A 17869-nucleotide genomic window follows, 5' to 3' on the forward strand; every position below is an offset into this window, starting at 1 on the left:
GTGCCTCTCAATATCGTCAAGTGTGCCAAAAGACTCATTCAATATTTGCAACATATCCTATGGCTGAGCATTCTCAAAATGATGGCTGAACTCATCATTCATAGCCACCAGCATAATACAACGAACCGTAGTTCGATCGTTGAGCCACTTCTGATAAGTATCTCTGACCTACTATGTTCATTCGGAGCTGGCTCCTCAGGTACCGGATCTATCAACACATACAAGATCTATTCATGCTCTAAGATTATTTTGAGCTTTCAATACCAGCTATTAAAATTTGATCCTATCAATTTATCACTATCTAATAGTGATCGAAATGACAAGGTGGTGGCCATAACTATAAAAGAAAAATCAAAATCTAATTAGTATATGAATTGATTAAGCTTAAAGATATAGATTTTAGTCAAAAGGTTCTCCTACTATTTTATTCAAATTGGTAGTCTCTATCTCCAATTCGAGGAATTACACTAATTTTTTAGTGGGTACTAGAATCCACATGGACTGCACATGGACTCGAGTGTGGCTTGGCCAACCCCTGTACATCCATGGGTAGGTTCTTAACCAATTATTTTATCAAATAATTTCTAGCATTCAATTTTGCCCCAGACATCTCTTTAGCAGGCGTGTGGTGCCTCCACTGAAAATTCTGGTTAGGTCCAACTATTAACATATCAAAATTTAGTGCATCTAACAAATGAATGAGCAGACCGAGTGTGACTCGATCAACCTAACCATCATCAAAAAGACACAACTAAATCAACATATTATGATTGATAATTTTGACAGCCATATAAGCACCAAGCATGTGGTACCTCCAATGATCATCTAAACTGTTGGACTCATTATCATCCAAATTAATGGGAGGCTATGATCTAGTTATCATCATAACTATTTCATTTTTTGGAACCTAACAAGTTTAGAGAATTTAATTAGTTAAATTGAGAGATGAGAAAAGACTTGATCAGTTAATCTTAATCCTCCCACTGACTTCACCAAGTCAGATTAAAGAAGATTAGGTATAAGCTGGTCCAACCAACCAGTCATAAATCCTCCCACTGACTTCACCAAGTCATGAAAAGGACTCAAGATAAATTGAACTAGGGGCACCTAAATCAGTCATACTGATTTTCTAGTTAGCATAAGTCAATCCTAATCATTAAGTGATCTAATCAAAATATGATTCACCATGTTGGCCAGATAAGTGAGATCGATGAGAGAAATATGTCATTAACTCGACATAGACTCAATCAATGCGAGTAGCTCTCAATTAATGACCACCAATTAAAGCTGTCATACTTATCTTAGACACCAACTGATTAGTCATTTTTAATTTGATCAACTTATAGACTTGAGTTCGACACGGAGCTATGATCAAGGTCCATATTGGTCTAATTAAAGATATGAACTTGACCAACTACAACTATTGAAATTGATCAAGAGAAAAAATTGATCCAATCAAAATTAACTTTTAATTAGATTGGATCAATTACTAACATGGTCCATTATCAATGATTTCTAACTCTAGATCTAACCCAGTTAAATGGACTTGACTCGAGCTAACCTATTAACCCATGAATTATAAAATTAATATCTTAAATCTTTGATTCTCAAATCTAAATCACTTAATTCTCAATTAAATTTTGGACTGACATGGGTTCGAATTCGATATTTGAAAATAATTTTTAATTTTATAAAATATTTTTACAATCAATCATCTAATAATTAAAACTCTAATTTTAGATCTAATATATATTATTTTAGATCTAAAATAAAATTTTAAAATTTTTTTTATTATTCATAATCATGAAAAAGATCACGCAATGCCCATACATGCCATAGGAGATCCCATTGAATGGATAAATAGGATTGCGAAATCCTGATTTCTTCTATAACCGGATGGCTATGAGGATCATCCAATCAGATTACTATACTACTCAAATTTTAAATTAATTATTTAGATCTAATCTAAATAATTAAAATTAAATTTTATAAGGATCAGTATAAACTAGGATAATCTTTGCATTATAAGAGGTAAACCTTACAGCAGAACAATCTTATATCAATTTATACAATCATATCTATAACTTATTTCAGATCTAAATATTATATATCAGATTTAATCTAAATTAAATTATAAATCTAAATATATAAAATATTAGATTATATACAAAAAATTCATGTCATAAGAAATCAGGCTTTGATACCATTTGAAGGAAAAATGGGTAGTTCAAAGCATGTATTTTTTAAAATTTTTACAGTAAAAAAATAAAAGATTAAATACTTTAATCTCCTATACATGCTTTAGATCAGATCTAAACTGCTATTAAGGATCTATGACATAAAAATTTTATATATAAAATTTGATATAAAATAAAAACTACATCGATCACATCGATGCCCTGAATCTGATCTGACCTTTAGATCACATCGATTGAGTTCAGAACTCATCACCTTATCATGGATTGATGATCTCTACTATTAGTAGATATGGTACGAAGCTCTCGCTGATGTCGAATAGTCACACAGATTGTCTGGCCTTTACAGATCGTCCACTCGAAGTCCTGATTGGATCATCCTTCTCGGGAGGGCTAGCTCACGTCGAAGATACTGGATGGCTGATCCAAGCTCCTTTCTTCAGATCTCTCAAACTCTTCTGGATTAGAAGATGAAGCCTTATGAGGAGGTAGTGGTGTGGGAGATTGGACAAGACTCACTCTTGTATTTTTTTCTCACAAAATCCAAAGTAGAAACCTTAAAATCCACCCTAGACCTCACACCCAAGAGGAAGATTTCCTCCTCTGTTTCTCATACACGGAAGCCCAACCCACTCTCAGGTTCTCATGCCCCAACATAGAGTTTTCTAATGCCAAAAGTCACTCTTTTTGTCACACAAAACTCATCCCTTCTTAAGGGTGACGTCCCATGAAAGATGAGGATAAGAATTAGGTAGTTTTGGTTCAAGTTCAAACATTGGTTGATCTTTATCACTAATTCAAATCAAATTTGAATTAAATTTTGAATCAAATTTTATTTTTCTCTTAGAAACTCAGATAGTGGTCAACCAATATCAGAATGGTGCAAAAAATCTTATGCAAAAATACTTTTTGTGTGGAGAAAGTTGGTAGCGTAAAGAGAAGAGTCCAACTCAATTTGGACATTAGATTTTTATTCAAATTCAAATCTATTTGAACTCAAATTTAAACCAACCAATTCTTAATTCAAAAAGAGATCAGATGTGGGCATGAAACTACTTCTGGATGTGAATAAAAATTCATGCAAAAAATTTCTCGTGTGAAGAAATAGAGGGCACAGAAAAAGAAGGTACAAGGGATTTGAATTCGAATTAATTTCTCATCTAATTAGATTCTTATCCCAACCGAATTAGGTTAGACCCAATTAGATCACTAAACCTAATCTAATTAGATAGCAAATAGCTTCAGTTAAATGCTAATCAACTTAAAAATTAATTGAGCTCAAGTCCTAATCAAATCAGGAATCGAACATCCTAAGCGATTAGGTCATCTCATAACATAATCAGGTCAAATCAAATTGAATCCAATTCAATTAGATTTAATCCAAACATCAATATTCAATCAAATTGAACTAATTAGCAATCTAATTACTAATTAATTCTCTTACAATTCATCAATAATTAGCAAATTGATTTATTATAACTTTTGTATAGGATTAATCATCAATCGAATTGACTGTTTTATCCTAGAACGATTCTTAATCATCGATCAGCCATATGATCAGTCAGAAATTTTTTGTTGAGTATGACCCCATAGGTTCGAACCTAAGTCGGTAGTAAAGAAATAATTTTTCTATACCAATCAAAATGATCATCTACCAATGATACCTGACATCCGAATAGGTCGAAAGATTGTAAAGCATCATTCAAGAACCTATTGGCATATGGTTACTGTATACTTCATCCCTTTGATCCAAATGCTCAAGGTGACCTAGAGTTTAACTGTCAATCCTGATATGGTCACCCATATTGTATTTTAATTTTTCAAATCTATCATGTGGATTACTCTGATCGAAATTTTACTGAATTGAAACATACTGATACATTAACTCTTACTTATTTAGAGGGGTCAATTCTATCTTAACTTACACATCGACTTCACAAATACTTAACTGTGCCCAGAAATCTTTCATCACTGAATTAAAAATTCAGATAGTCTGGCACCAAAGCACAATGAGTTGCTTACAAGTTACTGTGGTGATCTCAGATCGGAGGAACATTTATATCCATATGCTTCGCGAGCTACTTTTGACAACAAAGTGCTCAGCAGTATGTTACGTTCAGTGAGATATACTCCTACATCTCACTTGCATGCCATGCCAGTATCTCCACACTCCTTGGTTAAGAAGACAACCAATGTACATGGTACACAGCAACCTATACTTGATATAGCTATCATCTTAATAATAGTATATCATTTGGTTGTGAACTTAAGATTTAAGAACTAAATGATATATCCTCCTATATCGAATCAAATAGTCCTAAGAACTTCATCATATGACAGGAGTTCAAAATAAGATATACACAGTGATGAAAAAATTAAATAATATTTATTAATTTAATAATTCAATATAATTATAATGATAAGCTCAACCGTCAACAAGCTGACGATTGACTTTGAGATACAATTTTCAACAAGAGTTTTACGGTCAAAAACTGTTATCGTTTCCTCCAAAATAGTGGTAGGAGATCTCAAATAGGGTTGATTATATAAAGACTGCCCATCCCAGAAAAGATTAAAGTTTTCAGTTGGTTAAGCTATCAGAAAAAGATCCTTACTGCTGACATTCTAGCTAAGAAAGGAGTTTGTGGCCCAAGCTCTTACCCTCTCCGTGGTAACCACCTTGAAACAATTGATCATCTCCTTATTTCGTGTTTTTACTCATATTCAATATGAACCCAGCTGCTGCAGTGTATAAAGAGCTACCATCTTTCTTCTGGATTGTCTGACATCTGGGGTGATTGGAGGTCGGGTTTACCAAAACAGATTATGAACAAAGCTTTCGACTTCCTACTGTCTGTTTGTTGTTGGTGTATTTGACTTGAACAAAATAACAAGGTATTCAACTTCGAAGCTCTCTCAGCCCCCAAACTCTCAAAGTGGATTATCTTCTTCTTCAATAGCTGGATAGTCCATATTTTGAAGGATGACTTGGTGAATGTTAGAAATCATCTTCATACTATGCAGGGTGTCTAACTCAGACAGCAATTCATTTTTTTCTCTCGTGCATGGTCTACATGATTTCCAACCTCTACCCATGTAAGCACAGAAAAGAAACCATCATTTACGTTCATGGATAAGGAGCTTCCTTGTTCGTGTATTTTTGTCCTTCTCTTTGTAAATAACTATGCATTGGGATCCATGTAATCTGTATCTATTCTAGTATCATTATAATAAATGAGGGGCCTTGGGCCCTCCTTAAATTTTTTTTAAAAAAAAGAGAAGAAGAGGATTAGATAGGATATCTTAAATCAGATCTCAAGATTATCTTTTATATAGCCATCCAATATAATCGTTGGGGCATTTATTAACTCATTAAGACCTTTAATAAAAAGTCTAAAGATCAAAAAATAAAAATGAGATTAAATACACATGACTGTTTGAACTTTTACTGATCCATTAAGATCTGTAATCAGGAGCCTAATAGTTAGAAATTAAAAGCTTGATGATGAATATGTAAACAGTAAAATTAAAAGCAAAAGTTAAAATATTTGGAGGAAATTTTAGAAAAAATTAAATTTTTTATTTTGGATTCCCACCAATAATGGCATTAACAACCGATGTCCGACTTGAATCAACCAACTAAGCCCAAAATGTTCCCATATTCCTATTCCAACTGATTAGCTTATTATGGTAAAATCCCGTAAATAAGACCTACATCTATGTAGTGTCTTAACATGCTTAATCTTTGGGCCGGTTCACTAGGTTAAAAGTTCAATATAATGTCTTTAGCTGGCCCATCTGCACCCCAGCTCAAATTCGTTTTCTTTCTTATTTTTAAGCAATAAGTTTTTTTTTTTTTTTCTACTCGAAAATCGAAAGGCGTCCTAGCCAGAGAATCCGAGGAAATCAAGACCACCATTTTAACAGCTGTCGCATGTCCGGCCCATTTCAAACTATGATTTGACGAGCCCAACAATAGCGGAACATCCTCCCCCATCATGGCCAAACCTCTTCCTACGGAAATCCCTATGCAGACCTCCAGATTATCCCAATCCTAGCAACATGAACGGCGGATCCTATGTCCGTATATAATTATCTTATGCGAAAGCGCGTACATCGTCATTCTGAGCTGGACGTCCAGACAAGCTATTCAAAATTTATTATTATTTTTTCCACAGATAAAGTCCAAAGAAGACTAAATTTCTGGTCTCGCTTCAGTCTGCTCATTCGCCCTCATATGGTATAAAAGGCAATCGCTCCCATTTCTCCCCTTCGCCATTTCTTGGTCTCGGCGAGAGTGCGTTTCCCCATTCCTCCCTCTTTTGATCTCTCGCTCTACTCCGTCGCTTCGGAGGAAGGGAGAAAAAATCCTAATCGCCGTCTTCGACGAGGTCAGCTCTCGATTTCTCCAGATCTAGTTTTCCCTCCTCTGATCTGCTCGATATCGTGTTCTTTATCTGGTTTTGCATGCAAATATGAATCAGATGCAGGATACTTGTTTTTAGTTGTGAAAACCTAAAGAACGATGGGTTTCTGGGATCTTTCTGTGGTTCGATCTGGAGGATCTTTAGGTTTTAGGGCCGATCGGGGAGGTTCGAGCGCTGGTGTAGGTTTTATTATGGTGGATCGTGGAACTAAGCTAGTTTTCTTGATTTTGAAACTTAACTGGTGTACCGATCGTGCAAATAGCAGGTGATGTGTGAGGGATTTTCGAGTTGATGTCTCGATGTTTGGTGATCTGCCGTTAATTGCGTCATAACTTTCTTAGTCGCTTCTTTGCTGAGAGTGGTGTGTGATTTATATGAGGATTGTATTAGTTGGGATTTTTAAGTGTTATGGATCAGTTTGTTTACCTTGGCTTGCCATGACATTCTATTCATTTTTTTTCCTCAAAATCCAGTATGATAGTTCTTCGGCCTGGGGTTGGGGGGCCCGGGTTGTTTGGGGGGGGGGGGAGGGCGGCGGGGTGGTGAGGTTGAAATTGTCCGAGGGCCTAAGTTCTCTTACTAAAAGAAAATTTACACCATTCTCTCTTTACACCATTCTCATGATTTTCATCAGCAGCTCATTTCTTGATATTTTACTGTCCGAGTTCAAGATCCTACTTTTATTTAAGATCCTAATCTTATGGATTTATGGTATTTTTATGAATAATTCATGATTTTTTTCTTACTAGGTATAGCTATCTTTGGACTTTTGGTATTTCTCCTATTCGTTGAGGTGTTTTTGGATATTTTCGTTCTATCTCTCTAGTCATGATGATATCTAACAGTTTTCAAATTGTTCCTGAATTTTTTTTCCTGAATTATGATTTTTTGTCCTTGAAAAAGTAACCTCAAATCTCAATTTGTCACAACCTTGGATAAATAAGAACCTTTTTTTTATTATTCCTATCGTACTATAATCATAGTTCGTCGAACAGCCCCGAACCAGGCGATTCGAACCATGATTTTTAGAACCATCCTGAACCGGATGGTCCAAGGCGTGTCGAAGTGGACTGACGGAGAATCGGGATGGTTCCAGCTTGGAAAACAGCACATGTCGGCACCGAGAGAGAAAGAGAGGGAATGAGAGGAAGAGAGAGAGAGGAGGGGAGGAAAATGTCGATGTTGCCGTCAGAGGGTGGCGTTGGCTTGTCGAGGCTACGAGAGGGTCGTAGAGGCATCAGCGCTCGGTGTTGCCCAATAGAAGCTATAACCTCAAGAGAGAAAGAGGGGCAAGGGATGCTATCGGACGCGAGGACGGTGGCAAAGAGGGATCTCTGGTGCCGCTGGATAGCTACCGTGGCCATCAAACGGTGAAAAATGCGTAGACAAAGCTGCAGTCGCAGAACAGGAGCGATCGTGTCGTATTTTTTAAAAACGATGATGAATAGTGAAGCTGGCAATGGGTTTTCCAGTTTCATTATTTCAAATTTTTTTTAAAAAAAGTCAAGAAACAGTGAAGCTGGCAAACTCCAGTCGGCAATGAGTTTGCCAGTTTCACTATTTCAATTTTTTTTAAAAAAACCTGACAACAATGAAACCGGCAATGATCGTCCCAGTTTCACGATCGTGGAACCGCAGGTGGTGTTTGTGCCACCCAGCGGCTAGCTAGAGGCCCTTCGGTGGCCTCTCTGTTGGACCCCCCCTCGGTCCTTTTCTTTCTCTCCCCCCTCACTCTCTTTTTTTCTCCCACAGACTATGCAGAGCCACAATGGCCACCATTGCCCTTCGAGGACCCGCGCAGCCCTCAAGGGGCTACTGGTGGCATCTCCGCTGCCTCAACCTGCTTCTCTCCCCTCCTCTTTCTTTCTCTTTTTCTCTTTTCTTCTCTTTCTTTCTTTTCTTCCTCCCTTTGTCGGTTCGCATCGGTCTGATCCGATATGGGGCCGTATCAATTTGTGCCGCTGGCCGATCAGAACAATGTCCGGTACCGGTTTTGAAAATCTTGATTTGCACAGTGCCGAACAATACTAGTGGCTAATTGGTGTGGTTCTGGCGTTCGATTCAGAATGCGGGGGCCAACAAGGTGTTTTTGGCTGTTTGGTGGCAACGGCAGCCATTTCGGCGGCCCTTTGGTGGCCACCATCGGTGTCTTCACTAGTCTCTATTCCCTCCCTCCCTCCTCTCTCTTTCTCTTCCTTTTCCTCCTTGGTTCATCTCTCGTTTTCGTATCGGTTTGGATCCGATATGGTACGGTATGTGAGGGCATACCGACTCGTACTGTCGATTGGCCGACACGGGGTCCAATTCCAAGTCAGCAATCATTGACTATGACTTTTACCAAGTAGAATGACTTTTAATAAATATAACCTGATAAATTATCCCTTTGAATAACCACCTATATCTTTTTCATTCTTTTGGGCTAGATATGTTTATCATGAAGAAAACCAGCCAGCATATTTGCTGGCTTCCGATGGTTACTCTTGAAATGTTGGACTGCAGTGTTTTCCTTTATTTTTGTCTAACCTTGTATTTGCTGATATTTTTAGCTGTAGTGTGAATAAAGTTGGGGCTTAGCCTCCAAAAAGAAAAATAAAGAAATAAAAGTAATGGCCATATCTTTATCCTTATTACATGGGATTGTAAGTCAGATAACTAAAAAGAAATCCTAATCTAATGGACTATCAAGTCCTATGAACCTTAGTTGCCACCTGCATTGGGAGTGAAAGTGGGCATAGAGAAGCAGATTTTGAAAACTCTTGATGTAAGATAGTGCTGAGGAAGTGAGTTTAGATTTGAGCTTTTGAGAAGATTTTTGGAGCATGTGTGTTACCTTAAGTAGAAGATTCCTGCTATAAAGGTCCTATCTTATACATAACTGCCATTATCCTCAATGTTTTGGTGGTAGTATTCTTTCTGTAATTCATCCAGATAGCCATCAGCTTGATCCTTTATTCATGGTCAAATTAATGCACTAACTGTTGACAACTAAGTCATCCTTTGATATTTACCTGCAAAAAATGTCAACGAACCAATGAACTCATCTGACATCTGAACATTATAATTTGTTTTTTGGTGGTATATTTTCTGCAGTTCATCAAGATAGTCATCAACTTGATCCTTTATTCGTGATCAAATCAAGGCACTAACTGTTGATAAGTAAGCCATCCTTTGATATTTACCTGCAAAAAATCTCAATGAACCAATGAACTAATCTGACACCTGAACATAACAGTTTGTTGTTTGGTCCGTCTCTCCACCCGTATGTGTGGCTTTGGATAAGGTTTAATTGAGACTTTCTCATCTATTACATAAGAAGTTTATGTTGCTCAGCACTTCTTGGCTCTTCTTCATTTTCAGATACATCATACATGGACTGGTAGATCTCTTATCTTCTTCTAAGCTGTGTTTAAACATCTATATTTACTTAAGTAATCTATAAAAATTTTCCTATTTATTCTGCTTGGTGGATGTATCGGCAATTGTTGCATGACTCTACCGCACTAATTATTGATCTGGTTTTGTGATACTTTCTGTATATCCTGTTTTGTTAGGACAACAGAACCATAGCATATCAAACGCATGATAAATCTTTCACATCCATACTTGATTAATGATGTGAAACTTATTAATCCAGAGCTTGGAATTACTCTTTGAGAAGTGAAATGGATTTTTCCTTGTGAATTAGCTTTTTTTTTTTACCCTTTTTAATTCTGAAAAAAATTGTTCTCTTCTTGGCAGCCTCATTAAATTGCCAGTTTTTAAATAATTAGAACTACAAGGCTTTCGCTTATTCATTCCTTCGCTTTTGAAATGTCTGGTAATCGGGGATGAGTAATAATTCGAAAATAAGGCTTGATTGCATTGTTGAATTCAACAGCATAGAGTAGTCACCTATGCCAGTTAAAGTTACATTGTCTCATGTGTAGTACCTTCACAGATTATAGAAAATGGCCGATGCTGATGATATCCAACCTCTTGTCTGTGACAATGGAACTGGAATGGTGAAGGTAAGTTAATTATTCCATCCTTGTGTGTCATCCTTTTTTTTTTCTTAAAAGAATCTATACTAGTATTTCCCTGCATAGCCTCCAACAGGCATTCATATTTGATTCGCCTTCATTAAATAGGCTGGATTTGCTGGTGATGATGCACCTCGGGCAGTATTCCCCAGCATAGTAGGCCGACCTCGCCATACAGGTGTTATGGTTGGGATGGGCCAAAAGGATGCTTATGTTGGTGATGAGGCACAATCTAAAAGAGGTATCCTTACTCTGAAATACCCTATTGAGCATGGAATTGTCAGCAATTGGGATGACATGGAGAAAATCTGGCATCACACTTTCTACAATGAACTTCGTGTTGCTCCCGAAGAGCACCCAGTACTTCTCACTGAAGCCCCGCTCAACCCCAAGGCTAACAGAGAGAAAATGACCCAAATCATGTTTGAGACTTTCAATGTGCCTGCAATGTATGTTGCGATTCAGGCTGTTCTTTCACTCTATGCTAGTGGCCGCACAACTGGTTTGTACCATTTTGATTGCCGGTAACATTACACCATCATAACCTATTCAACTAGTATGGCTGGCTCTTTTTCAACAGGTATCGTGCTTGATTCTGGTGATGGTGTTAGCCACACTGTTCCAATCTATGAAGGATATGCCCTACCTCATGCCATCCTTCGTTTGGATCTTGCGGGTCGTGATCTCACAGATGCCCTGATGAAGATCCTTACAGAGAGAGGTTACTCCTTCACTACAACGGCAGAACGCGAAATTGTGAGGGACATGAAGGAGAAGCTTGCCTATGTTGCTCTTGACTATGAACAAGAGCTGGAGACAGCCAAGAGTAGTTCTGCTGTGGAAAAGAGCTACGAACTCCCTGATGGGCAGGTGATCACAATTGGAGCTGAGAGATTCAGGTGCCCAGAGGTCCTGTTCCAGCCATCCTTAATTGGCATGGAAGCTGCTGGAATTCATGAAACTACATACAACTCTATAATGAAGTGTGATGTGGACATCAGGAAAGACTTGTATGGTAACATTGTGCTCAGTGGGGGATCAACTATGTTCCCCGGTATAGCTGATCGCATGAGCAAGGAGATTACAGCCCTTGCCCCAAGCAGCATGAAAATTAAGGTGGTTGCCCCACCTGAACGGAAATACAGTGTCTGGATAGGAGGCTCCATCCTTGCCTCCCTCAGCACCTTTCAGCAGGTGAGAAATTTTTTTTTTGTACTACACTGGATTTTGCCCCTGTTGCCTGATATTTGGAGATGAATAATAACTGATTGCTTTTAACTTTCATTTGCAGATGTGGATTTCCAAGGGTGAATATGATGAATCTGGTCCATCTATTGTCCACCGGAAATGCTTCTGAGCTTGCTTGTGGTATGTGCTTTGCATGTTCTCTAGGCAGTTTTTGTGTCATGCAATGTCAGGTCTGGTTGAAATTGTGGTTTTGCTGGAGTACGTAAGAATTTGCTTCTGAAGTGGTTTCATGAGAAGCTTTCCTGGTTAGAATAATTAAGACTGAGGTGCCATCCGGTATTTGCAATGACTATGGTAAACAGATTTTCTCCTCTTATCCATCTCGTTATATTCATATCTAGTCTGTGGTTGTAGTGGGGTTCTCATAACAGTTCACCGTGCCCTTGTTGGAGATGCTGACTGGTATGAGACAATGCCCTGTTTGTATGAGAAATCAGTGTAGTCTAAGTGAGAGGAGGATCGTTATCTTCTGTTCTTAAGGGGATGCTATACTTGTTTCTGGTAGTGCTTGAAATTTCAGGAGTATCATCTGATTATTGGGCATAAGAAATTTATGTTAGAGCACCAGGGATTTTATTCATGCCTATAGACAAGCTAATGGACCTGTCAAGCTACATCATCAAGTAGCTTGAGATGTCCACAAGAATATATTACATTGCTAGCTTTTCTTACCGTTATAAATACATCAGTAATTGGCCTTGTGCTTTTCTACTTCTAGTATCGAATTCGTTAGTAATGGCTGTTGGAGTGTCGGATGGTCGAGGTGAGGTTGTGCCGCTCATAAAGATGAGAAGGGTCAGCATCAGGGTCTCACTTTCGGGGTTCGGCAAGAGAAGCCCACGTGGCAATACGGAATGATTAGAAAGTTAATGGACGATGACAGTTTCGGTTAATTATGTGTTTGTTTGCCAAAGGAATCAGGAAAGTCGCGATCTATTTTGTAATATGGCTTAATGACGTGTCCGAAGGTGCAACTTACCTCCCTTAGCATTTTCTTTTTTTGGATAAGCCTCCCTCAGCATTTTCGGTGGTGTGAGTTTTCTATGCTAGCTTTTCTCTGGTAGCCTTTTTAATGGTGTTCGACAGCCGACGATCGTTACCTTGAATTTGCTGTAGTGTTGTTGTTTCGCCAAAATGAGAGTTGTTTCTTGGCTCTGTCAATTTTCGGGTCTCTAGGCCCGTTTTCCGCCCGTAACTAGGTACGTCAGTTTCGCTGAGATTGTGGACCTACTGAGAAGCTTCCGAGGTAAGTATTTTGGGTCGGTGAGAACAGCTTTGTTTCTGTTGATTTGCACCTTAATGAAAAAGGAGTCTGCAGTATATATGAGAATTGTTCCATCATCTTCCAGGATCGCTTGCGTCTTCTAATCATAAGCCATTGTACAGAGTCTTACATGTGTTTATTATATATATATATATATATATATATATATATATATATTATGATGAAAGTGGAGCATTCATACAAGTCTTATGTGAATAAGTCTAAGAGAGTTAGAAAGCAAAAAATTCTTAAAAGGTTTAGGAATCAACATCAGATTGGTTCATAAAAGATCTTCAGTATGCTTCGCAACATAAGCTGTAATTTAGCCAGTTGTAGTGTTAGCCTCTTGGAAGATGTGCCTGATAGATAGATCTATATATCTGGACAACAAAATGGAGATGTCTCATAAAATATGATGAGAATGAGCTCTCTGCATACACCTTTGAATGCAGGATACCAGTGTGGCAAAGTCACTCTCAATGATAACATGATCTGTATGTAGGGTCCTTCAAGCATACACAATTCCAACCCATGCAATCTAGAGCTCCTCCTCAGGGACAGGAGGCTCGAAGAGCTAATATCTTCCTGCCGTGATCAGCCTGGAGTCAGGCCCATGGATCACAAAATCGGCGCCTCTAAGCCTGCATTGGATGTTTCCATCAAAATTAATCTTAAGGTACCTCGGAAGAGGGGGCTCCTGAGTAATAAACATCCATCGGATCGCTACACAAGCAGAGTAAGAATCTTAGATCGTTGAAGATCTCGAGATCAGATCGATCATCTCCGCTGCTAGGGTGACAGCTCTCTTCAAGATAAATAGCATCAAGATCCTCCTGGACTCAGACCAAACTGCTCCTGGCCAATCGATATGCTGGGCAATAAATGCTGCGTTAAAGACTATGTCTCGAGATACAACATTCTTAGCTCTCAACCTCAATAGGTCTAAGAAAGTCTCAACTGGATCCTCAACTTAGGCAATCCAATAGTGAAGACCAACCAGCCTCCAGACCTATCTGGCCCGCAGGCATCAAAAGAGGAAATGTACCATTATCTCCTCCATATCGCAGCAGGGATAGACTGACTGGATATCTATATCTCTCTTCCTCAGGATAGCTCTGATCGAAAATGGTCTCCAGGCTACTATCCACAAGAAGAGACTCATCCTCAGGTGCACCCCAAGCTTCCAGATCCATCCACCATCTAGGTGTCAAGTGGGCTCCTGCTGATATAGTCGGTAGAGGTCAGCTGTGATAGATCTCACCATGTAGAAAAAACTCCAAACCCTAACATCCAGACCACGATGAAGAGGAATCACCAACGAGAGCAGTCGTCAGCACATCTGCTCCCCAAAAAGGCCGGTCACAACATCATACTTCCAACCTCCGTCATCAGTATAAAGAAGATCACAAACCCTTATCGACTCAGTCAACTAAATGCTGATGAATGTCGGCTATCAAGCCAATGGCATGTCGACCACCCAAGGATCAAACAGGATACTCATTGATCGACCATCCCCCGTCAGCTACCTTGTCTAGGGGATCACATCAGGGCCTTGCACGCAAATATCCTTCCATAAAAAAGATGCACACTGACTAATCTAAATCACTCCATTGGTTGGCCATGTGCCATACCTCACCCACATCATCGAGCTCTACATAGACTTAGGGTCAAGCAATAGCTTAGTGGTATGTCGAGTAATCAAAGCCTCTCACCTCATAACCAAGGACTGAATGTTAAGCACGTCCTCTCCTGACGGCTAGCATACTATGTTCCAAGCGAAAAGATGCATACCACGACCACCACCACTAGGGTATGATCACCACAATAAGCTCTAAAAATGCTACTCGAGGTTCACCGCCAGAGCCTTGGGCAAAATAGAATTCAAAAGCAGGTAGACGGGCATGGAGATAAGAATGGACCTCACTAAAGTAATCCTACCCATTATGGAGAGAACCTGAGACCGTCAACCTTCCAGTCGCTCCCAGATATTCTGCTCTATCCCTTCACAGTTAGCCCTCCTCAGTCTACGACCAGAGATAGGGACCCTTAGATATTGAAGAGCCCCACTGTGCTTAGCCACACCTAATCTGTCTCGAATTAGATGCCGCAAATGCATCAGTGTCTTCAAGCTAAAGAGTACTGCTGACTTGGAGAGATTCACCTTCTGACCCAATTGCTGCAATAGTCCTTCAAGATCCTCTTGAAGCGAATGGCACTCCATACCATAGTCCAGCCCATTAGCAGGTAATCATCTACAAAAGAAGATGTGACATTGGATGGACCCTCGGGGTAGGTACATAAGGATCCAAGACTAACTCCAGAGATGCATCTTGAAGAGCTCTTGAAAGGGCGTCAGTGCAAATAATAAAAAAATATGGAGATAAAGAACAATCTTGGTGCAGACCCATAGTGGAGCAGAAGAACTTTGATGGTGTCCCATTAATCAAAATAGCAAAAGATGGGCTTTGAATGCACGCCATAATCCAACCAATCCATCGGGAGTGAAAGCCAAAAATTTAATAGAGCATCCTCCAAGAATCGCCAGCTTATGTGATCATAAGCTCACTCCATATCAAGCTTGATCGCCTCCTGCACAAACTCCTAAGCTATAAGAATATTGTTAGAAATGCTGCGATTGCCCACAAATACCCCCTACTCCGAAGAGATCAGCCGAGGAAGGATAGGCTTTAATCTACAAACCATCAACTTGGCACGGATCTTATATAAGGCCATACATAAACTAATTGGTTTGAAATGCACCATTTCATTGCATCCTACCGCTTCGGCAATAGAGCAATGAACGTCTAGTTCTAGGTCTCCAGCATCTGACCAGTGGTGAAGAATTCCTACACACCAGTCACAACCTCAAAATAGATAATGGGCCAATACCTCCGAAAGAAAAGAGGAGGAAAATTGTTCGATCTTGGGGCCTTGTCCTCCACCATAGACCAGAGAACCCTTCACACCTGCTCAATCATAGCCTCCAAATCTTTATTCTCCTGCTTCGTGACCACATCATTAGGTGTGGGGGTTTAGAAGGGTCGGGTCCCCCCAGCGGTATCATCCATCTGGACCTGAAGAATCACATAATCTCCTATCTCAAAGCCTCATCACCGATCAGCCACTGACCCCCAACCCCCTTGAGCGTCTTGATCTGGTTCCTGTGACTCGAAATGATGATGTTCTGATGAAAGAATCTCGTATTCTGATCTCCCTCTCTAATCCATTGTACCCTGACTTTTATCTCCAAAAGACCTCCTCCTGCCTCAGAAGAGAGTGGTGGGTGGAGAGCATACTCTAAAGATCAACCAGCTCTTGCTCCGCAAGCCCATCCTCCCAATCCTCACGCTCCTGAAGGTCCGTGATAAAAACTTCGATGGCCTCAAGCTGCCTGAAGATGTCACCCATCCCGATTCTGTTCCACCTTTACAACCACCTCCTCGTCAGATCAAGTCTATAGGTCACACGATATCTGGCATCACCCTAGACTAGCAGCCTTTAGACTTTCCTCACTATGTCTCAATATCAAGGGTAGAAAAGCCAAAACTTCTCAAACTGGAATGGACTCTAGTAGGAGATAGTCATGTCTATGTCAAACAGGATTGGATAGTGGTTTGAGGCAATCTTCGATAAGTGCCAGGTCAGGTAAAAAGAGTGGCGCTGAATCCAACTGGCAGTAGCAAGGATCCTGTCAATCCTCTTCTACATCCTAGCCCCATCCTGACAGTTGTTACATCAAATAAATCTAGGACCAATAAAACCAAGGTCAATCAAGCCATTGGCTTGGATAAAATCTCTGAACTCCCTGTGTTCCACATCTTTCATATAGGGCCTATCCCCTTCTTCTCATGAGATCCAATAATACAATTGAAATCACCCTAGATCACAAGCAGGACCCCTAGTCAATCAGAGTCAACACCTCCTACCATAAGGTACTTCTTTTTCTATACTCAGTACTGGCATACACTCCAAACAAGATCTAAGTAAATCCATTCATTGCAATAATAACAACGGCCACTTGCTGGGAACAATGATTAAAAATATCCATGGAAGCAACATCAACTCTCCAAAGTACAATAATACCCCTCGACAAGCCCTGGAATTCCACTGCAAGAACCCCCCCGCTAAGAGGGAACCTTCGTCAGATACGGGCCAAGCTAGGCCCAAATAATCTCATCTCCATCAAGACACATAGATCAGGTACATGCTGTTGCATTATTCTAATGAAAGTAGAAAGGAAAGATGGTTTTCCTGCCCCCTTACATTCCAAAGCAACACCTTCATTGAGAATCAAAACCAAGGGAAGTAGGGCATGGGTAGAGACAGCTAAAGGACTCCCAACATCCAACATTCCTTCCATCCTGTCCTTGGAAACCTATAAGGCACTGCCAGCTTTCAAGGCCCATTTCACTTGGCCCACCACTTTATCATGGCTTGCGGTCGCAACATCTACCAAACCCCCTTTCTCTCGACCGTGTGGAATAATTGCCCCCTCCGCCTAGGCTATCTTTCTAGAAACTACATGCAAGGTCGGCTCCCAAATATCTTTTCCTGGCCACAGCTCTTGGAGCTCTTCCACCTGGCTACCAGTTGCATTTCCCCCACCTGAAGCTGGCCATGAAAAGCTACCCAGAAGGGTGCCAGCCACCAACTTAGAGCCTCTGATGATGTCGTCGCCAGCCGACCATGGTGGGCTCTGGGCTCTATGAGCACCAT

General features: G+C 39.9%; 1 protein-coding gene across 1 annotated transcript; it reads left to right on the forward strand.

The window, feature by feature from the left end:
• The first annotated feature begins 6412 nt into the window (after nucleotides 1–6412).
• Nucleotides 6413–12205, forward strand: LOC105032827 (actin-101). The gene is made up of 5 exons (XM_010907399.4): nucleotides 6413–6586; nucleotides 10560–10629; nucleotides 10750–11143; nucleotides 11222–11835; nucleotides 11933–12205. The coding sequence occupies exons 2-5, from the start codon at nucleotides 10570–10572 to the stop codon at nucleotides 11996–11998; spliced, it is 1134 nt and encodes a 377-aa protein (XP_010905701.1). The 5' UTR covers nucleotides 6413–6586; nucleotides 10560–10569; the 3' UTR covers nucleotides 11999–12205.
• Nucleotides 12206–17869: the final 5664 nt, after the last annotated feature.

The sequence above is a fragment of the Elaeis guineensis genome, chromosome 10, assembly GCF_000442705.2.
Source record: "Elaeis guineensis isolate ETL-2024a chromosome 10, EG11, whole genome shotgun sequence".
Taxonomy (NCBI): domain Eukaryota; kingdom Viridiplantae; phylum Streptophyta; class Magnoliopsida; order Arecales; family Arecaceae; genus Elaeis; species Elaeis guineensis.

What these genes read in the sequence shown, in the direction of transcription:
- LOC105032827 (XM_010907399.4), top strand. Translation starts at nt 10,570, where the DNA reads ATGGCCGATGCTGATGATATCCAACCTCTTGTCTGTGACAATGGAACT. An exon ending in ATGGAACTGGAATGGTGAAG is followed by an intron (nt 10,630 to 10,749) that starts GTAAGTTAATTA and finishes TTCATTAAATAG; the next exon opens with GCTGGATTTGCTGGTGATGA. An exon ending in CCCTCAGCACCTTTCAGCAG is followed by an intron (nt 11,836 to 11,932) that starts GTGAGAAATTTT and finishes TTTCATTTGCAG; the next exon opens with ATGTGGATTTCCAAGGGTGA.